This window comes from Lagenorhynchus albirostris, chromosome 17 (assembly GCF_949774975.1).
Source record: "Lagenorhynchus albirostris chromosome 17, mLagAlb1.1, whole genome shotgun sequence".
Lineage (NCBI taxonomy): Eukaryota > Metazoa > Chordata > Mammalia > Artiodactyla > Delphinidae > Lagenorhynchus > Lagenorhynchus albirostris.
Window position 1 is genome coordinate 532,746 of NC_083111.1, and position 25,981 is coordinate 558,726.

At 48.5% G+C, this 25,981-nt stretch overlaps 2 protein-coding genes across 2 annotated transcripts in view; one reads left to right on the plus strand and one right to left on the minus strand.

Annotated features, from left to right (window-relative positions):
* PRKDC (protein kinase, DNA-activated, catalytic subunit) overlaps positions 1-9,934 on the minus strand; it is a 150,244-nt gene extending 140,310 nt beyond the window's left edge. The window contains exons 1-7 of the mRNA XM_060128298.1: positions 9,781-9,934; positions 7,909-7,985; positions 7,715-7,807; positions 7,347-7,421; positions 6,491-6,599; positions 5,960-6,072; positions 5,769-5,868 (exon numbers count right to left, since the gene is read on the minus strand). Coding sequence (XP_059984281.1) covers positions 5,769-5,868; positions 5,960-6,072; positions 6,491-6,599; positions 7,347-7,421; positions 7,715-7,807; positions 7,909-7,985; positions 9,781-9,934 — 721 coding nt within the window. The remainder of the gene's footprint in view (positions 1-5,768; positions 5,869-5,959; positions 6,073-6,490; positions 6,600-7,346; positions 7,422-7,714; positions 7,808-7,908; positions 7,986-9,780) is intronic.
* A 611-nt stretch (positions 9,935-10,545) lies between these two features.
* On the plus strand, positions 10,546-22,804 carry MCM4 (minichromosome maintenance complex component 4). The gene is made up of 17 exons (XM_060128292.1): positions 10,546-10,823; positions 10,974-11,043; positions 11,168-11,257; positions 11,380-11,543; positions 11,630-11,731; positions 12,573-12,668; positions 12,751-12,846; positions 14,207-14,345; positions 15,297-15,517; positions 17,007-17,127; positions 17,564-17,823; positions 18,144-18,509; positions 18,966-19,093; positions 19,805-20,012; positions 20,833-21,061; positions 21,448-21,581; positions 22,201-22,804. Exons 2-17 carry the CDS (start codon positions 10,980-10,982, stop codon positions 22,291-22,293), a joined length of 2,511 nt encoding a protein of 836 aa, XP_059984275.1. The 5' UTR covers positions 10,546-10,823; positions 10,974-10,979; the 3' UTR covers positions 22,294-22,804.
* Positions 22,805-25,981: the final 3,177 nt, after the last annotated feature.

A 25,981-nucleotide genomic window follows, 5' to 3' on the forward strand; every position in this document is an offset into this window, starting at 1 on the left:
AATGAATGTGGCAAAGTTGCAGGATATAAAATTAATACACAGAAATCTCTTGCATTCCTATATACTAACAACAAAAGATCAGATAGAGAAATCAAGGAAACAACACCATTCACCACTGCAACAAAAAGAATAAAATACCTAGGAATGAACCTGCAAAAGGAGGTAAAAGACCTGGTGTCAGAAAACTATAAGACACTGATGAAAGAACAAAGATGACACAAACAGATGGAGACATATATCACATTCTTGGATTAGAAGAATCAATATTGTGAAAATGACTACTACACCCAAAGCAATCTACAGATTCAATGCAACCCCTATCAAATTACCAGTGGCATTTTTTACAAAACTAGAACAAAAAATCTTAAAATGTGTATGGAGACATAAAAGACCCCAAAGAGCCAAAGTAGTCTTGAGGGAAAAAAACTGAGCTGGAGGAATCAGGCTCCTGGACTTCAGACTATATTACAAAGCTACAGTAATCAAGACAATATGGTACTGGCACAAAAACAGAAATATAGGTCAATGCAACAGGATAGAAAGTCCAGAGATAAACACACACACCTATGGTCAACTAATATATAACAAAGGAGGCAAGGATATACAATGGAGAAAAGACAGCCTCTTCAATAAGTGGTGCTGGGAAAACTGGACAGCTACATGTAAAAGAATGAAATTAGAACACTCCCTAACACCATATACACAAATAAACTCAAAATGGATTAGAGACCTAAATGTAAAACCGGACACTAGAAAACTCTTAGAGAAAAACATCGGAAGAACACTCTTTGACATAAATCACAGCAAAATCTTTTTTGATCCACCTCCTAGAGTAATGGAAATAAAAACAAAAATAAACAAATGGGGCGTAATGAAACTTAAAAGCTTTTGCAAAACAAAGGAAACTACAAACAAGATGAAAAGACAACCCTCAGAATGGAAGAAAATATTTGCAAACGAATCAACAGACGACGAGCATTAATCTCCAAAATATATAAACAGCTCATGCAGCTCAATACTTAAAAAAAATGAAAAACCCAATCCAAAAATGGGCAGAAGACCTAAATAAACATTTCTCCAAAGAAGACACACAGATGGCCAAGAGGCACATGAAAAGCTGCTCAATATCACTAATTATTAGAGAAATGTAAATCAAAACTACAATGAGGTATCACCTCACAACAATTAGAATGGGCACCATCAAAAAATCTACAAACAACAAATGCTGATGAGGGTGTGGAGAAAAGGGAACCCTCTTGCAGTGTTGGTGGGAATGTAAATTGATACAGCCACTATGGAGAACAGTATGGAGGTGTCTTAAAAACTGAAAACAGAATTACCATGTAAACCAGCAATCCCACTACTGGGCATATACCCAGAGAAAGCCATAATTCAAAAAGACACATGCACCCCAATGTTCATTGCAGCACTACTTACAATAGCCAGGTCATGGAAGCAACCTAAATGCTCACTGACAGACAAATGGATAAAGAAGATGTGGGGGCTTCCCTGGTGGCACAGTGGTTGAGAGCCCGCCTGCCAATGCAGGGGACACGGGTTTGTGCCCCGGTCCGGGAAGATCTCACATGCCGTGGAGTGGCTGGGCCTGTGAGCCACGGACGCTGAGCCTGTGTGTCCGGAGCCTGTGCTCCGCAACGGGAGAGGCCACAGCAGTGAGAGGCCCGCGTACCGCAAAAAAAAAAAAAGAAAAAAGAAAAAAGATGTGGTACATATATATGAAATATTACTCAGCCATAAAAAGGAACAAACTTGGGTCATTTGTAGAGACGTGGATGGATCTAGAGACTGTCATACAGAGTGAAGTAAGTCAGAAAGAGAAAAACAAATATAGTATATTAATGCATATATGTGAACCTAGAAAAATGGTACAGATGAACTGGTTTGCAGGGCAGAAAGAGATAAAGACAGAGAACAAACGTACGGACACCAAGGGGGTACAGTGGCAGCGGGGTGGTGGTGGTGGTGGGATGAATTGGGAGATTGGGATTGACACATATACACCAATATGTATTAAATAGATAACTAATAAGAACCTGCTGTATAAAAAAATAAAATGCAAAAATTCAAAAAATAAATAACCACCACAGGATCCAGCAATTTCACTTCTGTGTATTTACCCAAAGAAAACGAAAATACTAATTAGAAAAAATATATGCACTCCAGTGTTCAAAACAGCATTATTTACAACAGCAAAATATGGAAGCAATCTAAGTGCCCATGGATAAATGAATGGATTAAAAAAAAGTGAATATTTATGTATATATACATATTTGTAGGAATACTATTCAGCCATAAGAAACAAAGAAGTCTTGCCATCTGCAACTACATGGATGGGCCTAGAGAGTATTATGCTAAGTGAAGTAAGTCACACAGAAAGACAAACACCACGTATTTGTCTCACTTATATGTGGAAATCTAAAAAACAAATGAACAAACAAAACAGAAACAGACAGATACAGAGAGCAAACTGCATGTTGCCAGAGGGAACAGAGGTGGGAGGATGAGTGAAACAGGTGAAGGAGATTAAGAGCCACAAACTTCCCATTGTGAAGTAAGTCAGTCTCGAGGATGTGACACACAACATGGGGAATACAGTCAATAATATCATAATAGCTTCGTTTGGTGACATATGGTTACTAGACTCGTCGAGGTGATCATTTCCAAAGGTATTTCATCGTCAGATCACTATGCTGTATGCCTGAAACTAACATAATATTGTATTGCAACTATACTTCATTTAAAAAAATAAAATAGGGAATTCCCTGACGGTTCAGCGGTTAGGACTCAGCACTTTCACTGCCAGGGCCCGAGTTCAATCCCTGGTCAGGGAACTTAGATGCTGCAAGCCATGAGGCACGGCCGGAAAAAAAAAAAAAAAAAAAAGGAAAAAATAAAATATAACATAAAGTCAAGGTGTCATCAGGATGTGTTCTTTCCTAGAGGCTTTCAGGGCTACCTTCACCTGACTCTAGAGGCCGCTCGCTCTCCTTGGCTCCAGGCCCCTTATCCATCCTCAAAGCCAGCTTCTCCCGACACAGGGACCATGCAGCCTCCCTCACCCCTGTTTAAGTACCTTTGTGATCATACTGGGTCCACCTGGATAACCTCATGTCACAGTCAGGTGATGACCAACCTTAATCCCGTGTGCCACCTGACTCCCCTTTGTGATATAACCTAAGTCACAGGTGCTGCGATTAGAATGAGGACGTCTTTGGAAGCCATTATTCTGCCCACCTTGCTACTTGAGTGACTTTGGAGAAGTTTCTTAGTTCTAGTTTTCTGATCTATGAAAGAAAGATATTATCACCTACCTTAGTGAGTTATTTCAGGAATTTTCCTTGCAGTATGAATAGAATAATCTTTAGCACACAGTAAATAAGCAGTAAGTGCTATTATTTTTCTTGTTCGCCAAACGTCAATTAATATAGGAAGCAAGGACAAAAAGAAATAAGCAACATTACCTGCCACCATGGTCAAGTGACAAAATAAACATACAACCTGGTAGATTAAAAATACGCCACAGGGGCTTCCCTGGTGGCTCAGTGGTTGAGAGGCCGCCTGCCGATGCAGGGGACACGGGTTTGTGCCCTGGTCCAGGAGGATCCCACATGCCGCGGAGCGGCTGGGCCCGTGAGCCATGGCCGCTGGGCCTGCACGTCCGGAGCCTGTGCTCCACAGCAGGAGAGGCCACAACGGTGAGAGGCCCACGTACCGAGAAAAATAAATAAATAAAATAAAATTAAATTAAATAAAATAAATAAATAAATAAAAATACGTCACAGAAAGTGCTGTCACAGAGAGGACTACAGAAGCCCAAGAAGTTACCCACACAGGGGGAGCATAAAGCCTTCAGAAAACAGATCTTTGAGCAGGAACCTGACAGGGTGGGAAGCTGGCCACAGACATGGATCAAAGAGAGAGGAGACCGAGGAAGGGAAAGCAGGTGGAGCTGCGCCAGTGTACCGGGTCAGAGGCAACAGAGACGGGGTGAACAGGAACACTAGGTGGAAACATCTGGAACTGCTGTTTTCACAGGCCAAAATCACTGGATACTGGCAATTTCTTAAGTTTCAATTTAATAAAAGCAAACACATGCTGGAGGTAGAAAAATCTGGCAATTATCTGAACAAAACACGGTAAGGAAGGGCAAACAGATTTTTTTCTTGTGAAGAATTTATGGGTATTGTATTAAACACAGTTTAAAATCAATGGGTAAGGATGTCCCGCATAAGAATTACAAAATGCTAATGAAGGAAATCAAATCAATGCTAATGAAGGAAATCTGCGCTAAACAAGCGAAGAGGTGCACTGTGCTCTTGGACTGGAAGATTCAACGTGGTAAAGATATCAACTCTCCCCTAAGTGATCTACCGGTTTAGCACAACGACCATCAAAATCCAAGCAAGGCTTTTCAGACACAGACCAACTCATTTTAAGACTGACGTGGAAAAGCACAGACTTTATAACACCAAAATGATTTTTAAAAGGAAGAATAAAATGCGAGGACTTAACGGCACCCGACATTTAATGCTCACTATATAGTTATATCAAAAAGACAGTGTGCTGTTGGCAGGGGAACAGACACACAGACCAACAGAAAAGAGAACCAAGGATTGACCCACACAAACTATTTTCTACACAGGCACGCAACAATTCAGTGACCTGGCAACGATCTCCTGGAGATGCCACCAAAATCACAGGCAACCGAAGAAAAAACAGATAAACTGGACTTCATCAAAATAAACAACTTTTGCACATCAAATGGCACAATCGACAGAGTGAAAAGGCAATCCATGGAACAGGAGAAAATATTTGCAAATCATGTATCTGATAAGGAACTGATATGCAGAATATACAAATAACCCCTACAACTCAGTAACAAAAAGTCAAATAATCTGACTCTTTAAATGGGCAAAGAACTTGAACAGACATCTCTCCCAAGAAGAGAGAGGGAGTGCAACGGGCACTTGTGAAAAAACTCAACACCATCAGCCATCAGGGAGATGCAGTGAGATACCACCGCACACCCACTACGATGGCTATGATCAAACAACAGAAAACAACAAGTACTGGTGAGGATGCAGAGAAACTGTGCATTGCTGGTGGGAACGTAAATTAGTGCAGCCCCTGTGGAAAACACTAAGGCGATTACTCGAAAAATTAAATATAGAACTACCACATGGTCCAGCAAGCCCACTTCTGGGGATATACCCCCAAAATGAAAGCAGGGACTTTAGGTATTTGCACACCCATTTTCCGGCAGCATTATTCACAAGTCAAAAAGTAGAAGCAACCCAAGTGTTCACTGAGAGGGGAGGAAGGAGGGGGAGGGGAGGAGGGAGCAGGGGGAGGGGAGGGGGGAGCAGGGGGAGGTGGCTGTGGCCATAAAAGGGGAGCATGAAGGATCCTCCTGGCGACGGGCTGCTCAGTATCCTGGCTGCCATGGTGCATACACGAGTCCACACCTGCTAAAACTGCACAAAACTAAACCCAACACACAAATGTGTGCACACGAAGCATGTGGAATCTGAGCAAGGCCCACAGATTTTATCAGGCTGTGCTATCGTGCTACAGCTATGACAGACGTCATCAGGAGACGCCGGGTGAAGGACACATGGAATCTCTCTACTGTCTCTCCCAGCCGCATGCGAATCCACACCTGGTATAAACGTTCAAAAACATACACAGTAATTCATTTTAGACCAGTAGCTTCTGAATAAAGAAACTCAAGCACCATCAAGCGATACCTTCTTCCATGGATTTAGTGAAGTTACACAGAAGCGAAGCCAGTCCCTTCAGACACCCTGCCAGAACCGGAAGTTTGGGCTCTCTCACTGTTGATGTCATCTGAAAGGAGAGTTTTAACACGATATCTTTAAAAGAGAAAAATTCACCAGATATATGTAAGCAGAAAAGAAGATCATAAAGTTTATCATACCTGGGTCTTAAGTTCACCCAGAAAAGCCCGGAAGAGTTTATCTGAATTATTTACCATCTCACTAGGATGAACTTCGCCTAATACTCCTAGGAGTTCATATATCTTTTCTAAAACTGAAAGATAAATTTTAGACAAATTTAGGCCTAAAATCACTTAAATAAATTAAACAAAAATGCACAAATAAGAAAATGAAAGGATGTTCAGTTCAAAATAATTTCACGATAAGCCACACAAAATATCTAGTTTTATGTACTGAATCTTCCGTGATATGTTTTATGCAAATTTATTATTATAAACTAAATTACATTTGACACGCATTGTGAGTTTTCCATTAAAAGAAATCTTTTGTAAAGATTACAATTTTTATAAGACTTCACACATTGTTTCTTGTCTCCATTTTGGTTTGTTTTCAGTAAAAAGAATTCATCTGTAAAGCACATAAATACCATGGCAGAGAAAACCTACGTTTTATGCTAATAACTGTTTAATTTGTTAAAATATTTTTTTAAATAACATTTAAACACAGCTCACCTGTATCTGGTATTTTTGTTTTCAATGCAAGTTCTCCATAGAACTTGCTAAATAACTCTCCAACTCTAAATTCATCCATGAGGCTCGAACTTCTCAAAGTCTGAAGTAACTGAAAGAACACAAGGTAGCCGAGTGTACAGAGGCAGCAGCAAAAAGGCTTCCATCTACCGCACCTGCTCACACACAGCGGACCTCCACACCCACGTGTCTCTAGGGCACTCACTCTCCGCCTCTCAGGGCTCTTATCCAGCCACGTTATTTGGGAGGACGGGTTGAGGTGGGTGGTGAAAACACAGGGGCTACAAAGGGGAAGGGGAGGTAGACTTAATTTCACCTTCCCAAGAAAGGTATACTATGACTAGACACATGTTCTCAGAGACATATTAAGACAAGGACCAACAAGACCCAAAGAAATTCTAAAAGAGAGACACATCTAAACAGATACCTAGATGAGAGTGAGCCCAATGACCACTTACACAGAACACACAGACCCATCCCAGTGTAAGGTTTTAGGAAAACATTCAAAGACACAATGAGATGAACTTTCGCAATTCTTAGCAGCGGTTAGGTTTTCACAGTAAGGGTAAGAGTAATGGAGGGGCAGTCAATTCCTTACACTCCGCGCTACCTTCCCTTCATACCCCTCACAACCGAACTTCTCCCTTTGCTACCCAGAAGGGTGTGAGGGCAAAATACCAAGGTTGTTATTGGGTGATGGCTGGGAAACATGCATCTTCTCCACACATCAATGTGATTCTACAACATCTCTCACCCAAAACATAACCCAAAACTCCAATTTTCAGCTCAAGATATATATTTAATAGAAAACACATGCACTTAGAAATGTTTTAATTACCTTAATAAGAAGTTCTAGGGCTGGAATTTTACACTTAGCAGCTTTATCTTTTGTATAAACACTGGTACAAGTATTCTAGGTTTTAAAAGGAGACATAACAAAATCATCAATAAGACCTTAGTTCTTAAAACTAAGACTTAACAGCTAAAACTACGCCTGGGAGGAGCGATATATTACAATTTAATACTTTCCACAAGGGCCTTACTTAGCTCATTAAATTTTTTAAAAAATAGCCACTTAATTTCTAACACAATCAAGCAAAAATAAACTCCCCAACAAGAAAGGCAGAAATAAAATTAAGTTTAACTTAACATCATTAAGTTAAGAGGGACATTGGTATATAACGAGGTATGTTTTTTCCCCCTTACCTTAACATCGAGAGAATAATGTGTGACCTTCTGGCCAATTTTCTCTAAGAAAACACATAAAAACTTTAGGGCTTCTTCTCTACAATCACGAAACTATAATAAAAAAATAAACATTACAGAAACACGGCTAAGAAAAAAGTCACCTCAACATGAAGGAATATACTAGAAGAGTAAAGTGAAAATCTTCAACTTACTTCATCAACGCTAAGTGATTTCCGAACAAATACAAGCAAACCAAAATCTTTGGAAAAAACTAAGGACGTGTGTAATGCTGGAAAAAACAAACAAACAAAACAAATAAGAGAGCTGCCAAGGTACTCCATAAACCCACCCTAAAGGTGTTGCTTGTTTCTCAATTCAGCCCCTTAAGTGATAAAACACTAGCCTAAGGCTGCCGTATTTTGACAAGGAAAATGGGAAATTCTAGATGTTCCACAGCAATGAGGTAGGCAGAATAATGGCCCCAAAGATGGCAGAACCCTAATTCCTAGTGTCACACCTGTGAATATGCTACCTTTACATGGCGAATGAAAATCAGGTTGCTAATCAGCTGACCCTAAACTGGTGAGCACCCTGGGCCATCAGGTGGGCCCAATGCAATCACAAGGGCCCTCACAAGTGGGAGAGGGAGTAAGGAGAGGGAGTACAGGAAAGCAGGACAGATTCCAAGCATGTCACTTGACCCTCTGCTGCTGGCTTTGAAGATGGAGGAACGGGGAGGGGGGCAGCGTAATCCAAGAAATGCAGGGGTCTTCTAGAAGCAAGGAACGCCAGCAAGGAAAAAGGGACCTCAGTGCTGCAACTGCAAGGAACTGAAGTCTGCTAACAACCTGAATGAAAAAGGTAAAGAATTCTCCCTCAGAGCCTTCAGAAAAAGGAAAGTGGCCCTACCTGCTGCCTTGGTTTCAGCTTGATGAGACCCGTGCTGGGCTTCCAACCACACAACTACAAGACTGACAAATCTGCGCTGTTGTAAACACCAAGCCAGTGGCACGTTTTAGCACCAACAGAAAACTAGTACACTCCCCTAGAATCTCTCAAGTGAAAGGACACACCCTGAATATGAAGAGTGAACCTGGGACTGCTTTACGAAACGTTACTAAAGGAACAAAAGTGAACTCCTAGAACTCAGACTAGAAAGCATTTACACGATGATGCTGCTGTTCGGTCATTAATTTCCCCATTAATACACCCCTGACAACATATAAGCACTGCACAGCATCTTCTTCAAGACTCTGCTTACTGTATTTCTCCACCTTATTCAACAATGACTTTCTTAGGAAGAAAATCTCATCTACCTTCTAATTAAGCGGACACAACATGAAGAGTCTGCTTACTTGCGGCTTTAAAAGGGAATAACACTGGGACTTCCCTGGTGGCGCAGTGGTCAAGCATCCGCCTGCCGACGCGGGTTCGAGCCCTGGGCCGGCCCGTGCGCCACAACTACTGAGCCTGCGCTCTAGAGCCCGCGCTCCACAACAAGAGAAGCCACCGCAGTGAGAAGCCCGTGCACAGCAACGAAGAGCAGCCCCCGCTCGCTGCAACTACAGAAAGCCCGCGCGCAGCAACGAAGACCCAACGCAGCCAAAAATAAACGAAATAAAAAAATAAGATTCACTTTCTCTTTTTTTAAAAAAAGGGAATATCACAGATGTTTTCACGCGATGACACATTTAAAAATGCTGAAATGAGGCACTTTTGTTGCAAAAGTGAAAGTTCTCATCTAGGTATTGCTAAAGAATTAAAAGCATGGCTTGCTTCTCAGCAAACACAGGGGTTTGGAAAAGGTGCTGGTGGGTTTAGGCGACACTGAGGTGGAAGAAAATACTCTCCTCTCGTTGTCCCTCCCCACCGCGGATAGCAATGATACCAAATTCGGGTCATTTTCACCACCTTTGGTTTTAAAATACCTTTTTTCCGCCGTTAAGAAAAGAAGAAGCTGACAAACCACTTTTACACACATCACGAATTCCGACCAGCCCGTTCAAGCACCGCCCGAGGCGCCCACGCCGGACCCGCAAGGGCTGCCGGGCTACGGGCTGTCGGAAGCCCGGAGCCGTACCCACCCAGCAGCGCAGGGCCGGAGCTCAGCACGCACTCCTGCCCCAGGCCCCGCAGCAGCTGACAACTGGCCATCGCCGCTCCGCAGCGGTCGGCCGCGGACAAGGACTCCTGTAACTGAAGCAGAGTACCCCTCACAGCAGACCCGGCGTCCGCCATGACGCCCAGCAACACCCACGCGTGCGCACACGACACCCGGGCCTTAAGTGCCTAGTGGAACGGGGCGGGGGCGGAACTTCCGGTGCGTGAGCACAGCTGTCCGGGCCCGGAAGTGCCCCTGAGGCAGGGGGCGGGGTCCTGCGAGGGGCGGGGCCTTAGCGGGCTGAAGGGAGCGGGGTCCTCGGCGAGTGAGCACATTCGGCCCGGGCGCAGAAGTGCCCCGGGGGCAAGCGCGGGCGCGAGCGCTGGAGCCTTGTCGAAGACCATCGCGGAGGGAGCCCTCCCTGCAGGATCAACGGCTTAGACGTGCATTAAGATAGAGGCAGGCTTATGAATGTGTGGCCCACAGTACACTTAGCACAATACGTCAAAACTCGGGGAGAATCAGGAATCCAACCGCTCGACCTCCGGAAATAGATGCGGAGGACAGGTGGCGAATTGGAGTTGACTGAGTGCCCGAGGCAGAAAGAAACAGGCTACGGCTCGGGTCGGGAGCCACAGCTAGCACTTGATAAGGAGGGCCGGGGGCGGGGGGGGGTGTCGTTTGGATTCCCAAGGAACACAGGACCGGCTCCTCCTTAGGCACGCCCTGTAGAGGCCGGCCCCCGAACGCTGTCCGGCGGCCTCCGCAGATTTCCCGCGAAATCGCATTCCGGCTTTGGACAAGACCACCGGAGCGGGGGAGCCCCGAGCGAGTTGTGCGTCGGTGTCCCGCGAGGCGCGGGGCGGCCGTCAGGTCCCCCCTGCCGCTGCACAGTGGTGCCTCCCAGAAGCGGGGCTGCGCGAGGGCGCTGCTGCGATTGGTGGGCCGCCGCTGGGGGCGGAAACAACGGTGCCGCCGGCGGGAAACCTGGCCCCTGCTGAAGCGGAGCGGGAGCGCGACCGTTAGGTGGGGCTGGGTCCGGCCGGCTCGGGAGGCGGGGGTCTGCCGGGGTCGGCGGTGCTGGGGGGAGGGCCGAGGGGCGGGGGGCCGGAGCGAGGGGAGACGGGCGGGGGTCTTCAGGGAGCGCCCCCGCGAGCCCGCGTCTCTGTCGCGCAGCCCGCCATGTCGTCCCCGGCGTCCACTCCGAGCCGCCGCGGCTCCCGGCGGGCCGCCCCCGCTCAGCCACGTGAGTGTCCGCGTACGGCCGTGCCCCGCGGGGTCCTCGGGGAGGCAGGGCGGGCGGTGCCGTGTCAGCCCCGTTCGGCCCCAGTGCCGCCCGCGCCGACGCCGCCGTGCCCGTTCCCCCACAGGTCAGGACCCGCTGTCGTCGGGAGAGCCTCGGCCGCTGCCCGCGTCGCCCGGCGCAGAGCCCCGCAGCCCACCCCGCGCGCCGCCCGCAGGTGCGCTGCCCGCTCGGGCATGGGGGGCCCGCAGGGCCGGGGGGGCGGGGGGGGCCGGGCGGGGGGAGCGGACGTCCCGCAGGGGTTCTCGCCGTGCTCACCCCCGTGGACGCGGTCCCCAGCCGCCCCCTTGGACCTGGACGTGAGCTCGCCGCTGACCTACGGCACCCCCAGCTCACGGGTGGAGGGCACCCCGAGAAGCGGCGTGCGCGGCACGCCTGTGCGGCAGAGGCCCGACCTGGGCTCGGCGCGGAAAGGGCTGCAGGTGGACCTGCACTCGGACGGGGTGAGTGCGGGGCCGCTCGGGGCGCGGTGGGCCGCGCGAGGTGGGTCGTTCCCCGCAAACCTGCTCCCGTCGCCTTTCCTGTGCAGCCGGCCGCAGAGGATATAGTGGCGAGCGAGCAGTCTTTGGGCCAAAAACTCGTGATTTGGGGAACAGATGTAAATGTGGCAACGTGCAAAGAAAACTTTCAGGTGAGGTTCCATTCCTCGGGGCTCCGGAGATGAGGGGGAAAGTACTTGTCACCTCCATCCACGTGACCCCGGTATTTAGGAGCAGATCTTCACGTGGCTCAGAATTGGTGGTGTCTTTTTCAGTTTTTAGGAAAAAGAAAAACACCTACGTTTGTCTCCAAATTCTGACACCGTTCCTAGTTCCTAGTTTCCTTTTTTTGTAGTTGACTTAGAGTAATGCGGTAGTTTCGTGTGTACAGCAAAGTGACGTACAGCAAAGTGATTCGGTTATACTTCTCTTTCTGATTATGTCCCATTATAGGTTATTATAAGATTTTGAATGTAATTCTTTGGGCTGTAAATTCCTGTTGCTTTTCTACTTTACAGCTGGTAGTTTGTGTCTGTTAATCCCATACTTCTAATTGATCCCTCCTTCCCTCCCTCCCTCCCCCCTCCCCCTGCTCTTTGGTAACCATAAGTTTGTTTCCTGTGTCTGTGAGTCTGTATTGTATATGGATTCATTTGTGTTACTTTTTAGATTCCAGGTGAAAATGATATATAGTATTTGCCTTCATCTGACCTATGTCACTAAGTATAATATTGTCTAGGTGCACCCATGTTACTGCAGATGGCAAATTTCATTCTCTTTTATGGCTGAGTAATATTCCATTATGTGTATACATATACAAATCTGTATATATCACACGTTCTTAAGCTAATTGTCTATAAATGGGCACTTGGGCTGTTTCCAGGTCTTAGCTAACTTGAAAAGATGAGTGGCCCCCAGCATTCATAACTTTTATTTTGAGTAGTTGCTGGTTCCTAACTGCATTAAGCTTACTGTTTCTCTCCCCACGCTAAGAGATTTCTTCAGCGTTTCATCGATCCTCTGGCTAGAGAAGAAGAAAGCATTGGCATAGACGTGACTGAGCCTCTGTACATGCAGCGACTTGGGGAGGTAATGAAATACACTAACCTGAATATTCAAACTAGGGGTTGAAATGGTTAGCAGGATATAATTTGTTTGTTCTGCCCTGTAGATTAACGTTATTGGAGAGCCGTTTTTAAACGTAAACTGTGAACATATAAGATCATTCGACACAAATCTATACAGACAGCTCATCTGCTACCCACAGGTAACAATTTGCCGTTGAACTTGGGGGTCTGCAGTAAACATCTAGAAGATCTGCAGGGTTTCTGGACAGTAGGGTTTCCTTAGTAACAGAGAATATGCCTCCAAAGCACCTTTGGGGGGGCAGGGGTTGCCGCATGGCATGTGGGATCTTAGTTCCCCAACCAAGGATCGAACCCATGCCCTCTGCAGTGGAAGCGAGGAGCCCTGACCACTGGACCGCCAGGGAAGTCCCCCCAAACCTCTTAAAACCATGTTCTGTCTTCTTTAAGATGAACACTTTTCCACACGTTAACATTAGAAATCGGGGTGTGTGTTACTGTTGACGGCATGTCATCGTTTGGTTGGCAGCGTTTTTTAGTACATAAAACAGTGGTGACTCACAATTGACAGCTTGTTGGGTTTGATGACTTAAAACATATTAAACAAAAACACACACACCTGCCTTCTCTAACAGGTTGTGTTAACCATACTGCAGTCTTCTCTGGGCTTAAGCTCAGGCTTTATCAACAAAGCATCAGCTACGTTGATTCTAGCTTTAGGCTTTGGAGGCAGGCAGACTTGGTTTTAAATCTTGATTTTGCTGCTTAATAGCTGTGTAACCTTGGTCCAGTTCCTCAGCTTCCCAGAGGCTGTTTCCTTATCTGCAAAATGGGGAACAGGTGTTAACAAGTTGGAATAATTATGATTTAACCCATTTTGATATCATTCTGTTATGGAAGAAAAGTAAGACCTGAAAGTATGAGCTTCTGTTGCCAATTAAAAGCCTACAGTCATGCCAGCACATCCTGAAGGCACGATTATATGTCTTATCTCATTTTTTTTAATTAATTTATTTATTTTTGGCTGCATTGGGTCTTCATTGCTACGTGCGGGCTTTCTCTAGTTGAGGAGAGCGGGAGCTACTCTTGGTTGCGGTACGCAGGCTTCTCACTGCGGTGGCTCCTCTTGCTGTGGAGCACGGGCTCTAGGAGCGCGGGCTTCAGTAGTTGTGGCTCGTGGGCTCTAGAGCGCAGGCTCAGTAGTTGTGGTGCACGGGCTTAGTTGCTCCGCGGCACATGGGATCTTCCTGGACCAGGGCTCGAACCCGTGTCCCCTGCATTGGCAGGGGCATTCTTAAGCACTGCGCCACCAGGGAAGTCCATGTCTCATCTCATTTAACTCTAGTGAGAAGATGAAGAGGTGAGAGATTTCAGTGTGCCCAAGGGTTTACAAATAGCATGTGTGATTTTATAGGGTAATGCTTTTGGATTATGCCATATTCTTTTTGGTTTTATGCCTTGCTAACATGAATTGCTTTATTAGATTTAACCCTAAGATAAAAATACAAACACAGCTTGGCACCGTTATACTTGTTTTTAAAGGAAGTTATCCCAACTTTCGACATGGCTGTCAATGAGATCTTCTTTGACCGCTATCCTGACTCAATCTTAGAACATCAGATTCAAGTAAGACCGTTCAACGCATTGAAGACTAAGAATATGAGGAACCTGAATCCAGAAGGTAATATTTTTTTCCAATTTAATGAGATATAGTTGACATATAGAAGATAACGTTTGTAATAGCAAGAGAGCACATTCCGTGAAAGTCACTTCATCAAGGAACTTTAAAGAAGTTGGTGACGGTGGCGGACTGTGGGTTGACAGGAGCCAGTTGCAGGCTCAGTTACCCCATATGCTTCTGAACCCACCATACCTTTTTAACTAAACTGAAATTATATAAAAGATGCTGTAACTCTTGATACTTTTCTATCTTAAGATGAACTGATCCAGTTATGATAGTTTTACAGTTATTTTACTAAGAAGGCAGTCCCTCAGAATCAAAGTAGAAGACAAGTATAAAATGTGATCCGTGCCCTGAAGCATAAGGAGGAAATCTAGTCTGGAAAGGAAGAGAAGAGGCAGAAGAACAGAGCAGGAGTGTCTCAGCCCAGGGAGAGACGGAGCATGCTGGGCCCCAGTGGGAGGACTTTGTGGTGAAAGATTTGGAAAGCAGACTTGAAACATCCTATTATGTTATTTATTGGGGGAAATGCTATGTCAGGGGCCCCGGTTACTACTGGGACAGGTAAGTCTCTGAACCCTCCACGTATAGTGGGCGTGACTATGGAGAAGATTATCACGAGTGCGTGGGCTGTGACAGCCACTTCACAGGTCCGGTCGTCCCCAGGCAGCCTCGGGTCGGCCTAGCTCGGCAAGGGTCAGTAGACTTAAGGGGTTGAGAGGGAGCACACTGGTCACAGGAGGGACATCCCAGGCCAGAGCTGAGGGTACCCAGCGAGATGTTCATGCTCTGGCCGTAGCGTCTCCCTGTGACCCCCGCCATCCCAGCACCTCCATTCCTCCAGTGAGGTTCTCCCAGGCTGGACAGCAGAGCCAGACCCGCCCCAGCTGGCCTCCAGCTTGGGGAGGCCCACGCCCAGCCGGGACGAGCTGCCCTCTCCCCGCCTTGCAGACATCGACCAGCTCATCGCCATCAGCGGCATGGTGATCAGGACGTCCCAGCTGATTCCAGAGATGCAGGAGGCCTTCTTCCAGTGCCAGGTGTGCGCCCAAACGGCCCGGGTGGAGATAGACCGCGGTCGCATCGCCGAGCCCTGCGTGTGCGAGCGCTGCCACACCAGCCACAGCATGGCGCTCATCCACAACCGCTCCGTCTTCTCCGACAAGCAAATGGTGCGTGGCCCCTGCCCCCCACCACGTGCCCCATCCTCATTCTGCCCCAGCCAGGTCCTCAAAAGCCAGGCGTAACTTGTCTACTCATGCAGCCCTGAAACCATGCTTCCTGGTGGGTTGAGCAGCTTCATTCCTCCTCAGAGAGCAGGTGTGTTAGAGGGCGAAGCTGGGCACTCGGTGTGCCTGAGGCCCCAGCCTTGGGCCAGCAGCACTGCTGTACCGCCCATGGGCACCCGTGCGCTGTGTTCCACGCTTGTCATAGGGGAGGAGTGCATTCTCCAACTGAATATCTTAAGTTCAGTGTCATTCGTGATTTATTAAGTCAAATTTAACACGAGATGTTTCTACGGGAAATACTTAAGATTGTAGAATGTAAGAGTGTATACATTAAGAACAGTAAACGCCGTTTGATTAAATTCTGACACTTGGCAGTTCTACCACGGGTAAAGAATGGGCTGAGAAGTTTTGCCAAAGTTTTTCTCACAAACTATTGCCTAGGGAGTTCGACCTTGTAGCTCTTTATTCATGAAAAATTTTAAGATGCAGATTAAAATGCCAGAGAAAGGCAGAAAACCATTTATTTACTGCGATTGTAATGGTATAAAGTATGCATAAGGAGTGAAGAATTTTTTGATTTGTTTTAGTGTTTAAGCAATCTTAACTTTAAGTGGAGAGAATGAGTTCAAAGTATAGGACAAGAGATAGTTTCCCTTATTGGGAGTCACTAGGAGAACACTAACGCGTGTGAAAACCGTCCACTTCCTTGCTGATGGAAGGGTCATCGAGGTGAGAAGCTTTCTCCGCACGTGGGCACCAGTTCCTGGGCCTGGGTGCTCCGAGGCTCTGCCGGCAGACTCGCTGCCGTCCTCCGGCTCCTCCAGGCCGCCTCGGGGCCCTTGCACTTGCTGTCCTGTCGCTGAGAGCACGTGGCCCCTCCCTGACAGCCTCCCCTCTGCCCGGTGGTCACCTGGTTTGAGAACGGCCTTCCCTGCCCTTGACGGTGGGAAGCGCAGCCTCCACCCCCGCCCCTTGCTCCCTCCTGTCTTCTGCCACCACGCCTGGCACTGCCAGGACTGTGTGTGTCCCTCCGCTCTGGGGCAGAGTCCCCAGCACCCGGGACGGAGTGCTGTGGGTGAGTCGATGTCACCAGGAGGACAGGCAAGAGTTTGGGAGGCACGGTGACCTGAACGGGGGGTGCTTCTCCACCCAGAAGCGCACTGGGGGCAGCGTCCAGAAGGAACTAGAAACGCAAGCCGACGGGGATGCAGACGTGCCCGCCACAGCCTTAATACGGGGAAAAACAGCCCTGGCATCCCCGCCCCCACACGGGGCAGCCTCTAAACGAACAACCGCCTCAGAATGCACGCCCTGGGTTTCCAGAGGTGGAAACAGAGCGAGGTCGCAGGGGCAGCAGAGGCGCTGCTGTCGGAGTGGCTGGGTGGGCAGAGCTCTGGGCCTATCCTGAGGCATCTGCCCCCCACCCTCTCAGATCAAGCTCCAGGAGTCCCCTGAAGACATGCCCGCGGGGCAGACGCCGCACACGGTCGTCCTCGCCGCTCACAATGACCTCGTGGACAAGGTCCAGCCTGGGGACAGAGTGCACGTCACAGGTGAGGGGCTCCAGAGTCAGCCCTGTGACCTGGTCGGGGATGCCTGGCCTGGGGCTGCTGTTCCCAGCGCCTGCCTTTGACCTCCGACATGGCCCCTGCCCAGACGGTAGGCTGTCTCCCTGTTATTGTCTGAAATAACTTGTGAGCGACCTTCAGTATTTGAGCTCTTCAGGTTTCCTTTCTTTCTAGGTTTTTGGTACGGGATTTAGGTACTTTCTTTCAGGTAGTTATTGGTAATTCCTTACATTCGGTTTAAGAGAAATGAAACTTCTGTTTCAAACTGCGATGCATCGAACACAGAGGTGAGCAGGTGGCGTGTGGAGGCAGTGGTCCCGGGTCAACCTCACTGGCTCTGCTCGGAGCCCCCCGGAGCCCTGCCTCCCCCGTGCTCCAGGCCGAGGTCGGGCAGGTGAGAGTGTGTCCTTTGTGCCCTCAGGCATCTACCGAGCGGTCCCCATTCGCGTCAATCCCAGAGTGAGCAACGTGAAGTCTGTCTACAAAACCCACATCGACGTCATTCACTATCGGAAAACCGACTCGAAGCGTCTGCACGGCCTCGACGAAGAAGCAGAGCAGAAACTTTTTTCAGAGAAGCGTGTGGAATTGCTTAAGGAGCTTTCCAGAAAACCAGACATTTATGAGAGACTCGCTTCCGCCTTGGCTCCGAGCATTTATGAGCATGAAGATATAAAGAAGGTAACAGACTGATGGGCTTCTCACTTGTGGCTGGGCTTGAGAGCTCTCGGGTCAGACACTGTGGACACCCCGGAAAGGATGAGCCTCGGCCCGTTGGGCCGAGCAGGGCCCGCCGCCTGCCTTGGCTGTTGGTGCTGAGAATGGTCGGCATCCTCGTGTCGTTTCCAGGCACAGAAGCCGCCATGGGGTGGGTGGGGTCCGGGCCCCTATGGCATCCGTGCCCCAGAGCTGACTCGCAGCCGCTCCCGTCCTCTGATCTCTTCATTGTCGCCCTTTGTCCATCTGAGCACTGAGATCTGTCTGTCTGTCCGCCCGTCCAGGGAATCCTGCTTCAGCTCTTTGGCGGGACAAGAAAGGATTTCAGTCACACAGGAAGGGGCAAGTTCCGCGCCGAGATCAACATCCTGCTTTGCGGGGACCCAGGGACCAGCAAGTCCCAGCTGCTGCAGTACGTGTACAACCTGGTCCCCCGGGGCCAGTACACGTCCGGGAAGGGCTCAAGCGCCGTGGGCCTCACCGCCTACGTCATGAAGGACCCTGAGACACGGCAGCTCGTGCTGCAGACCGGCGCCCTGGTGCTGAGTGACAACGGCATCTGCTGCATCGATGAGTTCGACAAGATGAACGAGAGCACACGCTCTGTCTTGCACGAGGTCATGGAGCAGCAGACGCTCTCCATCGCCAAGGTCAGTTGCCCGTTCTGTCCCGGCGTGGACACAGTTGGGGTGTCGGGGGGCTTGAACCTCAGCATCTGTGGAACCTGCAGCTTGGGAAACCGGCCAACACTTCTCCTGTTAGGTCCCAGCTCCGTCTCAGTATTTTCCACAGGATCCTCTTTCCTCCTTTGTGCTGTCCTAACTCTCTCATGTGTGGTACTCGTAGAACTTGAGTTTGTCCTAATGCAAGGGGTTTGGTTACTGAAAAAGACGCAGTCGCAGCAAACGTTCATCTACAGCTCGGTCCTTGGCTTGACTCAGCACTCAGGGCTGTCCCCAGGGGGACGCCTGTGCAGAAGTCACCTGTGCCGGGTGACGTGGCTCGTGGTGACGGCGGATCCCTGGCAGAGGGCACACGGGCGGAGGTGGCTCACAGTTCCTGCTGGCCTCAGGGCGAGGTTTCTAACCACACTGTCCCTCCACCAGGCTGGGATTATTTGTCAGCTTAACGCCCGCACCTCCATCCTGGCAGCCGCAAACCCTATCGAGTCTCAGTGGAATCCGAAAAAAACCACCATTGAGAACATCCAGCTGCCCCACACACTGTTGTCAAGGTACGAAAACACGTTTTCATAGAATAGATGGTCTCACTTTGCTCGTCTGTGGAACGTTCAGGGTGAGCTTGAGAAGGAAATACAAGGCAGAGCCCAGCTGATGTCGTAAACTCTTCAGGCCAACACAAAGCCTGCACATCTGCTTGGTCACGGGTTTTCCAGGCAAGGACGGTGTGTTTTTCTGCTCACCTTGATGCGTACTTGTTTTTTGGAGCAATTAGGGCCTTTCACCTTCATCCTTTCAGAAACCCACCTCTCGCTGCTCTCGGTCTTAAAGCTGCTGTAGAGAATCAACAAAGTGCAGAGAGCGGTTTTACACAGTAGATAAGGGTCTGAAAATTAAACTTGTGGAAGGGGAGTCACGTAGTCCATACTTTTTCCTCAAAGATAGATATGTTTAGACTTTGATTACTTGACTGTTCTAACAGATAGTTCCTTCTCCCCAAAAGAGTTGAATGTATTTTCATTCGTATCTTCCGGTCTTCAGAATTACAGCAGCGTTTCCCTTGGGAGCATCTTGCTTCTGGCTCAGCTTTCAGTGCCCGGTATTCCCGGGCAGAAGGGGCCTGCGGGGCCGGGGTAGGGGAACCGGAGGCCCGGGCTCCTCAGGCCGCCTGGGCAGGACACGCCTGCCTCCCTTGCGGACCCCGGGGTCCACGCACAGGTACGTGGGTGTCCCAGTTGGGAAAACTGTTCACGATGTTTTCTCAGGTTTGACTTGATCTTCCTCATGCTGGACCCTCAGGACGAAGCGTATGACCGGCGTCTGGCTCACCACCTGGTGTCCCTGTACTTCCGGAGCGAGGAGCAGGCACAGGAGGAGGTCATGGACATGGCGGTGCTCAGGGACTACATCGCCTACGCGCGCAGTGCCGTCCTGCCGCGGCTGAGCCAGGACGCCAGCCAGGCCCTCATCGAGGTACCTGCGGCCCAGAGCGCAGCGGGGGGCTGCTCAGCCTCTAAAACAGCCTCTGAAACTTCTATGACTGTCTTCCCTCCTGTGTTGCAAAATCGACTTTTCCAAATGTAGAAAGGGGAAAAGGATTCATTTCTACACATTGTGCACACTCTTTTTATATTTAAATACTTGTAAGCACAGTGTATTTAAGACCAGGATACCTGAGTTGAAATATAGGTGATGCTACTTAGTGACCTTGTAATTCTGGTCTCTGGGCTGCATTTGCTCGTTTCTAAAAAATTAAGTATTTTAAGTACACTTCTTAGTACCTTTTAAGTGGGCAGCAGTGCATGATGACATATACCCAGTAGACATTGTGACACTAAGAAGGTTCCTGGTGCTTTGATGGGCTTTACATCCTGACAAAGCCCTGAAGATGCTCAAGTGAAAGTTACAAGTGATAACGCGGTTTTCCGTCTCTGTCATCTTGAAGGAGTTACGTCATCCATATATGGGTTTAGACAATTTACCTCCTGCGTGTTGCCCCGCTAATCCTTGGCCTGCTCCTCGCAGGGGTGTAAACAAACAGACCAGAGTCCTCAGCTGCCCTTCCCAACGCCGTGTCCTCTGGGTGCCGGGCTTCGCACACCCTTGCTGCCCGTCCTGAAGCTGCACCCGCGCCTCCCCCAGACGAGGCTCGAGGCCCAAGGCTGCACCCGCTCTCGCTCCTCTCAGGACCTACCTGCCCAGGGGGTTATTTAACGGGAGCCCGACTGGCCAGAGTCCAGGCGCGACCCTCAGGTCATCGTGTGAGGAGTTGGCGTGTCCCCTGTCTCGCCAGGCTTACGTGGACATGAGGAAGGTGGGCAGCAGCCGAGGGATGGTGTCTGCGTACCCCCGACAGCTGGAGTCGCTGACCCGCTTGGCCGAAGCCCACGCCAAGGTGCGGTTTTCCAGCAAGGTGGAGGCGATCGACGTCGAGGAGGCCAAGCGCCTGCACCGGGAGGCCCTGAAGCAGTCGGCGACCGACCCGCGGACGGGCATCGTGGACATCTCCATCCTCACCACAGGTGGGGCTGCGCGGGCCCTCTGAGCACGTGACGGGGGTGCCGAGGAGGTAGATGTTGGCGCACGTGACCTGGTCCTGTCCTGCCCGCCCTCCGGGCACCACGCCCCTGGAGGAGCGGTTCTTCCCCAGCGAGCGCGGCTCGCTTCTGTGCTCATTGCCTGGACTGTCTCAGTGGAAAGGAGCAGCTATAAATAAGCTCTTCAGAAACTGGGAACAGAATTCAGAACTTGCTCCGACTGTCCCCTAACCTTATTTGCTGACATGACTAAACAGTTTTTTTTTTTTCAAGAGTATAGTTGATTTATGACTAAAGAAATATTAATGGAAGTTTGAAACACTTTTGCTTCCTTAGAGCAAAAACGTCTTCACTAATTTCTTTTAAATCAGGAATGAGTGCCACCTCTCGTAAACGGAAAGAAGAGTTAGCTGAAGCTTTGAAAAAGCTTATTTTATCCAAGGGCAGAACGCCAGCCCTGAAATACCAGCAACTTTTTGAAGATATTCGGGGACAGTCTGATATAGTAAGTGTTTATGTGTATATTTTGTTTAATAGAGTTTTCTTTTCCCTTGATGCTGCTTTAAAGTTTTTTTCTAATTTTTTTCCTTCGTTTGTAGTTTAAGTAATAAATTGTTTAAGTAGTTACAGATAAAGAAGAGAAGTGATATCACCACCCACCATCAGGGAATGATTGCGATGAGAATTTTGTCGGGCTTTCAGTTTTCTGTGTGGATATGGATGCATGGTTTTGAGCCGTGTCAGTTAGTACTCTTAGCTTCATCTGTGACGCAGAATCCACTTCACGACTTACGCACTTTATTTACCTCATGCCTCCCCCGTGAGTTACTTAACCATTTGGTGGGCACTTAGAGCATTTGCAGTCTCTTGCTGTTACAAGGAAAGCTGAGTTCATGGCAAGAGCTCTGCTGGTCGGGTCCAGCCTTGCCTGCTGCCCTAACGCCCTCCCTTCCTGGCCCTTGGCAGGAAACGTTTGCCACTCCCAAGACGGAGCGTTAAGACGTGTGTACAGCCACCAGGAAGGAAGGAGACTCCGGTGGTTCTTTAACTTGGAAACCATTGTGTCTCTAAGTGGGGAGGGCAGCTCCACGTGTCCAATTCTTTTTCTCTTCTCTTCCCCAAAGGCAATCACCAAGGATATGTTTGAAGAAGCGCTGCGTGCCTTGGCGGATGATGACTTCTTGACGGTAACTGGGAAGACGGTGCGCCTGCTCTGAAGCCCCGCGAGCAGCGCCGGTCACCGCCCCGCCGCCGGCGGGAGAAAGGGCCTCAAAGTCATTACTTGGCTGCATAAAAATTTTCTAACCGGGGTTCCGTTTTCTAGGGAAGCGTGTATGCTCATCTTTTTAGCATTTTAAGCGAAGAGCACTGTGCCACCTCATGAGCATGATATGGTGCGACTGTTGTCTTCAAGTGCCGTTTGTTTAGCACCAGTTTGAGCTGTGTAGGCACACAGCAGGGCGCCGTCTTCTCTGCAGACAGCGGTCTGGGTCATGGTTTTGTGCTGGACTTTGTCGTGGCCATTGGAGATGCTCGGGTGTTCACATCCCTCCTGTGGGGAGGTGCACGCCAGCGCTGTCCCCACTGAGTCCTCAAGGCTTGAGGCTGGAAATGATGGGGTTCTCTTGGCTACATGAGGCTGGAAATGATGGGGTTCCGTGTCACTGCTTTCTACTGCTTCACCCTAATATGTAAAACTTTTTCCTCAATAAATGATAGAATAAGTAATACTTGGTTATCAGGCATTATTTTTCATTAAGAAAAAAGCTATAATAAACACTGCTTTCATGGAAATTCATGACAGTAAGTATTTTGTGTAAGTCATAAACTCACTAAGATATAATACATTTCATCTTATTCAAAAGTTATTTCAATTCTAGCAGTCATTCTCATAAAACCACCATAGGCTGAAATCTCAGGTGGAGGTAACTATGGTAACAAGTAATCCCTGGAACATTCAAGTCTCCATGAGTTTGGCCTTTTTTAGAATCAACATTCATTAGCAAAGCATTCATGGAAAGTGATAGATCTGAGTGTTTGAACAGCCTTAAAATGCTAATGTGGGCGTGGGATTCAGAGGTCATCTGAGCAGCTCCGGCGGTCCCCATTCTGTCCTGGGGGTCACGGTGCCTCAGCAGCAGTCAGGCTGGGGCATCACCGGAGGGTGCGAGAGACGAGTCTGAAATGAAAACCGCCGAATCTTCTGAGTAGAACTCTGTCCGGTGTGTGTGTAGACGCTGCTCACGCTTCCAGAATTGGGCCGAGAAGGGAGACCGTTGGGGAGAGGAGTCTGAGGCCACGCGCTGAGCGGTTCCCAGCCCGAGTTGCTCAAGGTGGCTGGTTCTCAGGCCACTGACGAGCTGTGGACAGCACACACTACACCGGGGCCCACAGTGTGCAGGGCGTTGTGAGGCCAAGTTCCCTGAACCAACTGGGAAATGTCCCGGGGCCACGGCGAGAGCTGATCTTCCCCCCAAACTGCATTCTGAGTAAGGTCACAACAAGAGTGCCTTCTTGCACAATTACAAGCTAAGTGAGAGAGCACTGCTGCAGACTTCCCAGGTGGTCCAGTGGCTAAGACTTCCAGGTTCCCAATGCAGGGGGCCCGGGTTCGACCCCTGGTTGGGGAATTGGATCCCACATGCATGCCGCAACTGAAGATTCCCACACACGGCAAATGAAGATCCCGCGTGTCGCAACTAAGACCTGGCACGGTCAAAATAAATACTAAAAAAACCCAAAACAAACAGCATTGCTGCCATCAGGTTCTGGAGCTGCTTCCTTTACACAGTTCTGTAGATCATAGACGAGTGATACGGGAAATAAAGACAGGCTTTCACCAAAGTGAACCCTCCGCCTGCAGTCATGGCTAGAACATAGGAAGTTAAGTGACGAGTATGCTCAGTACCCGAACCTTCTGGGGCGCTCCTATCTGGTGACTAAGATGCTTTCCCCCTGAGGTAACACAGTAGTGATATTTTTTTAAACCCTGTTATTCAATACCAACATGGAACTTACGGCTGCAAATAAAGTTTGATTTTACGGGAATCTGAGTTGAATTAACATAATGAGGCTTCCGTTATGGTGGATCTAAACTTATTCAATTGGGTGCATTTCCGGTCACTTGTGGAATTGCGACGTGGTCTGGGGGGGCTCCGAGAGCCAGGAGGGGCTCATCCTGTCAGGGCAGAGCCGACAGATGCCTGTTGGGTGTCTGTAGGCAGCGGAGCAGGAGAGGAAGAGGGTGAGTCACGGGAGAGCTCTGCCCTTGGAGGCCGAGCCTCCGCACTTACCCTCAGGAGTATCGGGGCAGGAAAGACGGCACCTTCCCCGGCACCTTCCCGTTTGTAGAAGGTGGTTTGTTGGCACAGATGTGGGCTGCCCAGGCCAGATCCTGGCTCCTCTTCCTCCCAGTCTTCAGTGCTTACGACTGGCACATGGTCAGTGCCCAACCACGTTCCTGTGAACAAAGGAAGTAGAATGTAGGTTTTTCTTATGAGGACAATACAATTCAGCTCAATTCCTACAAATACATGTTTTAAATGTTACAGTATAATGTAATTGCATTTGAATTTTTCCCTCCAATTTTGACCCTGAAAGATACCCAGACCTGCTAGTTGGAGCAGCCTTACCTGATTCACACACATACACAAGCCACTGTACTCCCAGTATCCATCATAAATATAACCAACTCCACCCGAGGAATCAAACACCAGCAAGAATGAAGAAACCCAGAAGGTAATGACTCACTCTTAGCACAAGGTTAGGAAATATTTAGTTTAAGAAAGTGCTGTTACTTATTAAATTTGAGGTCATTTCTTAAAATGCCTCTGCAATTTAATTTTTTAAACTTTTTGAAATAGGTTTCAGGCTTACAAAAAAGGTTAGTAAAATTCCCATTTACCTTTCACTCAAATTCCTTTGTTACATTTCCTCGAACCTGCTTTTATCATTATCTATAAAGTTTTTTTAATTATTCGAGACTAACTTATAGACAGGATGCCCCTTTACTTATAAATACTTCCTAAAAACCATGTATATCCTAAAACAAGTAACCTTACTTTATATAATAACCACAAAATAATTTCATAACGATCGAAAAATTAAGGGATTTCCCTGGCTGTCCAGTGGTTAAGAATCATGCTTCCACTGCAGAGGGCACAGTTTCGATCCCTGGTTGGGGAACTAAGATCCCACATGCCGCGTGGTGGCACGGCCAAAAAACATGAAATAATTTTTTTTTTTAATTAATACTGTTACCCAATCTACAGACATTCATATTTCATCAATTGTCTCAATGATGCTCATAGCAAAACTAAAAAAATACATGTTTCTGCTTCAGGATCACAAGCCACATTTTTAAAAAAAATTTATTTATTTGTTTGCACTGGGTCTTAGTTGTGGCAGGTGGGCTCCTCAGTTGAGGCTCGAGGGCTCCTTTGTTGCGGCATGCATGTGGGATCTAGTTCCCCGACCAGGGCTCGAACCCAGGCCCCCTGCACTGGGACCGTGGAGTCTTACCCACTGCACCACCAGGGAGGCCCCACAAGTTGCCCTCCTCAGCTGCCCGCTGCTGCCTGGGCCCCTTCAGGGCTTCCTACAACACCTGCCCCATGATCTGAGCTGCGACCCTTTCCTAAAGGGGCCCCTCCCTAACCACCTGCCCCAGAGAACAGAGCCAGCGGCCACCTGTGCCGCTCTTATTGTTACCCTGTTTGCTTTTCAGCACTTATCATGGTGGGAAATTGTCTCATATATGTATTTAAGAGTTTGCTGTTAGTCTGCTTCCATTAGCACAGAAGCTCCATGAAGGCAGGGACTTTTTCCAAGGCAACTACAAATTTTCCAGATAAAAAGAGAAACCTATAAAACCTCATGGGCCCCATGATCATTGCAGCATTATTC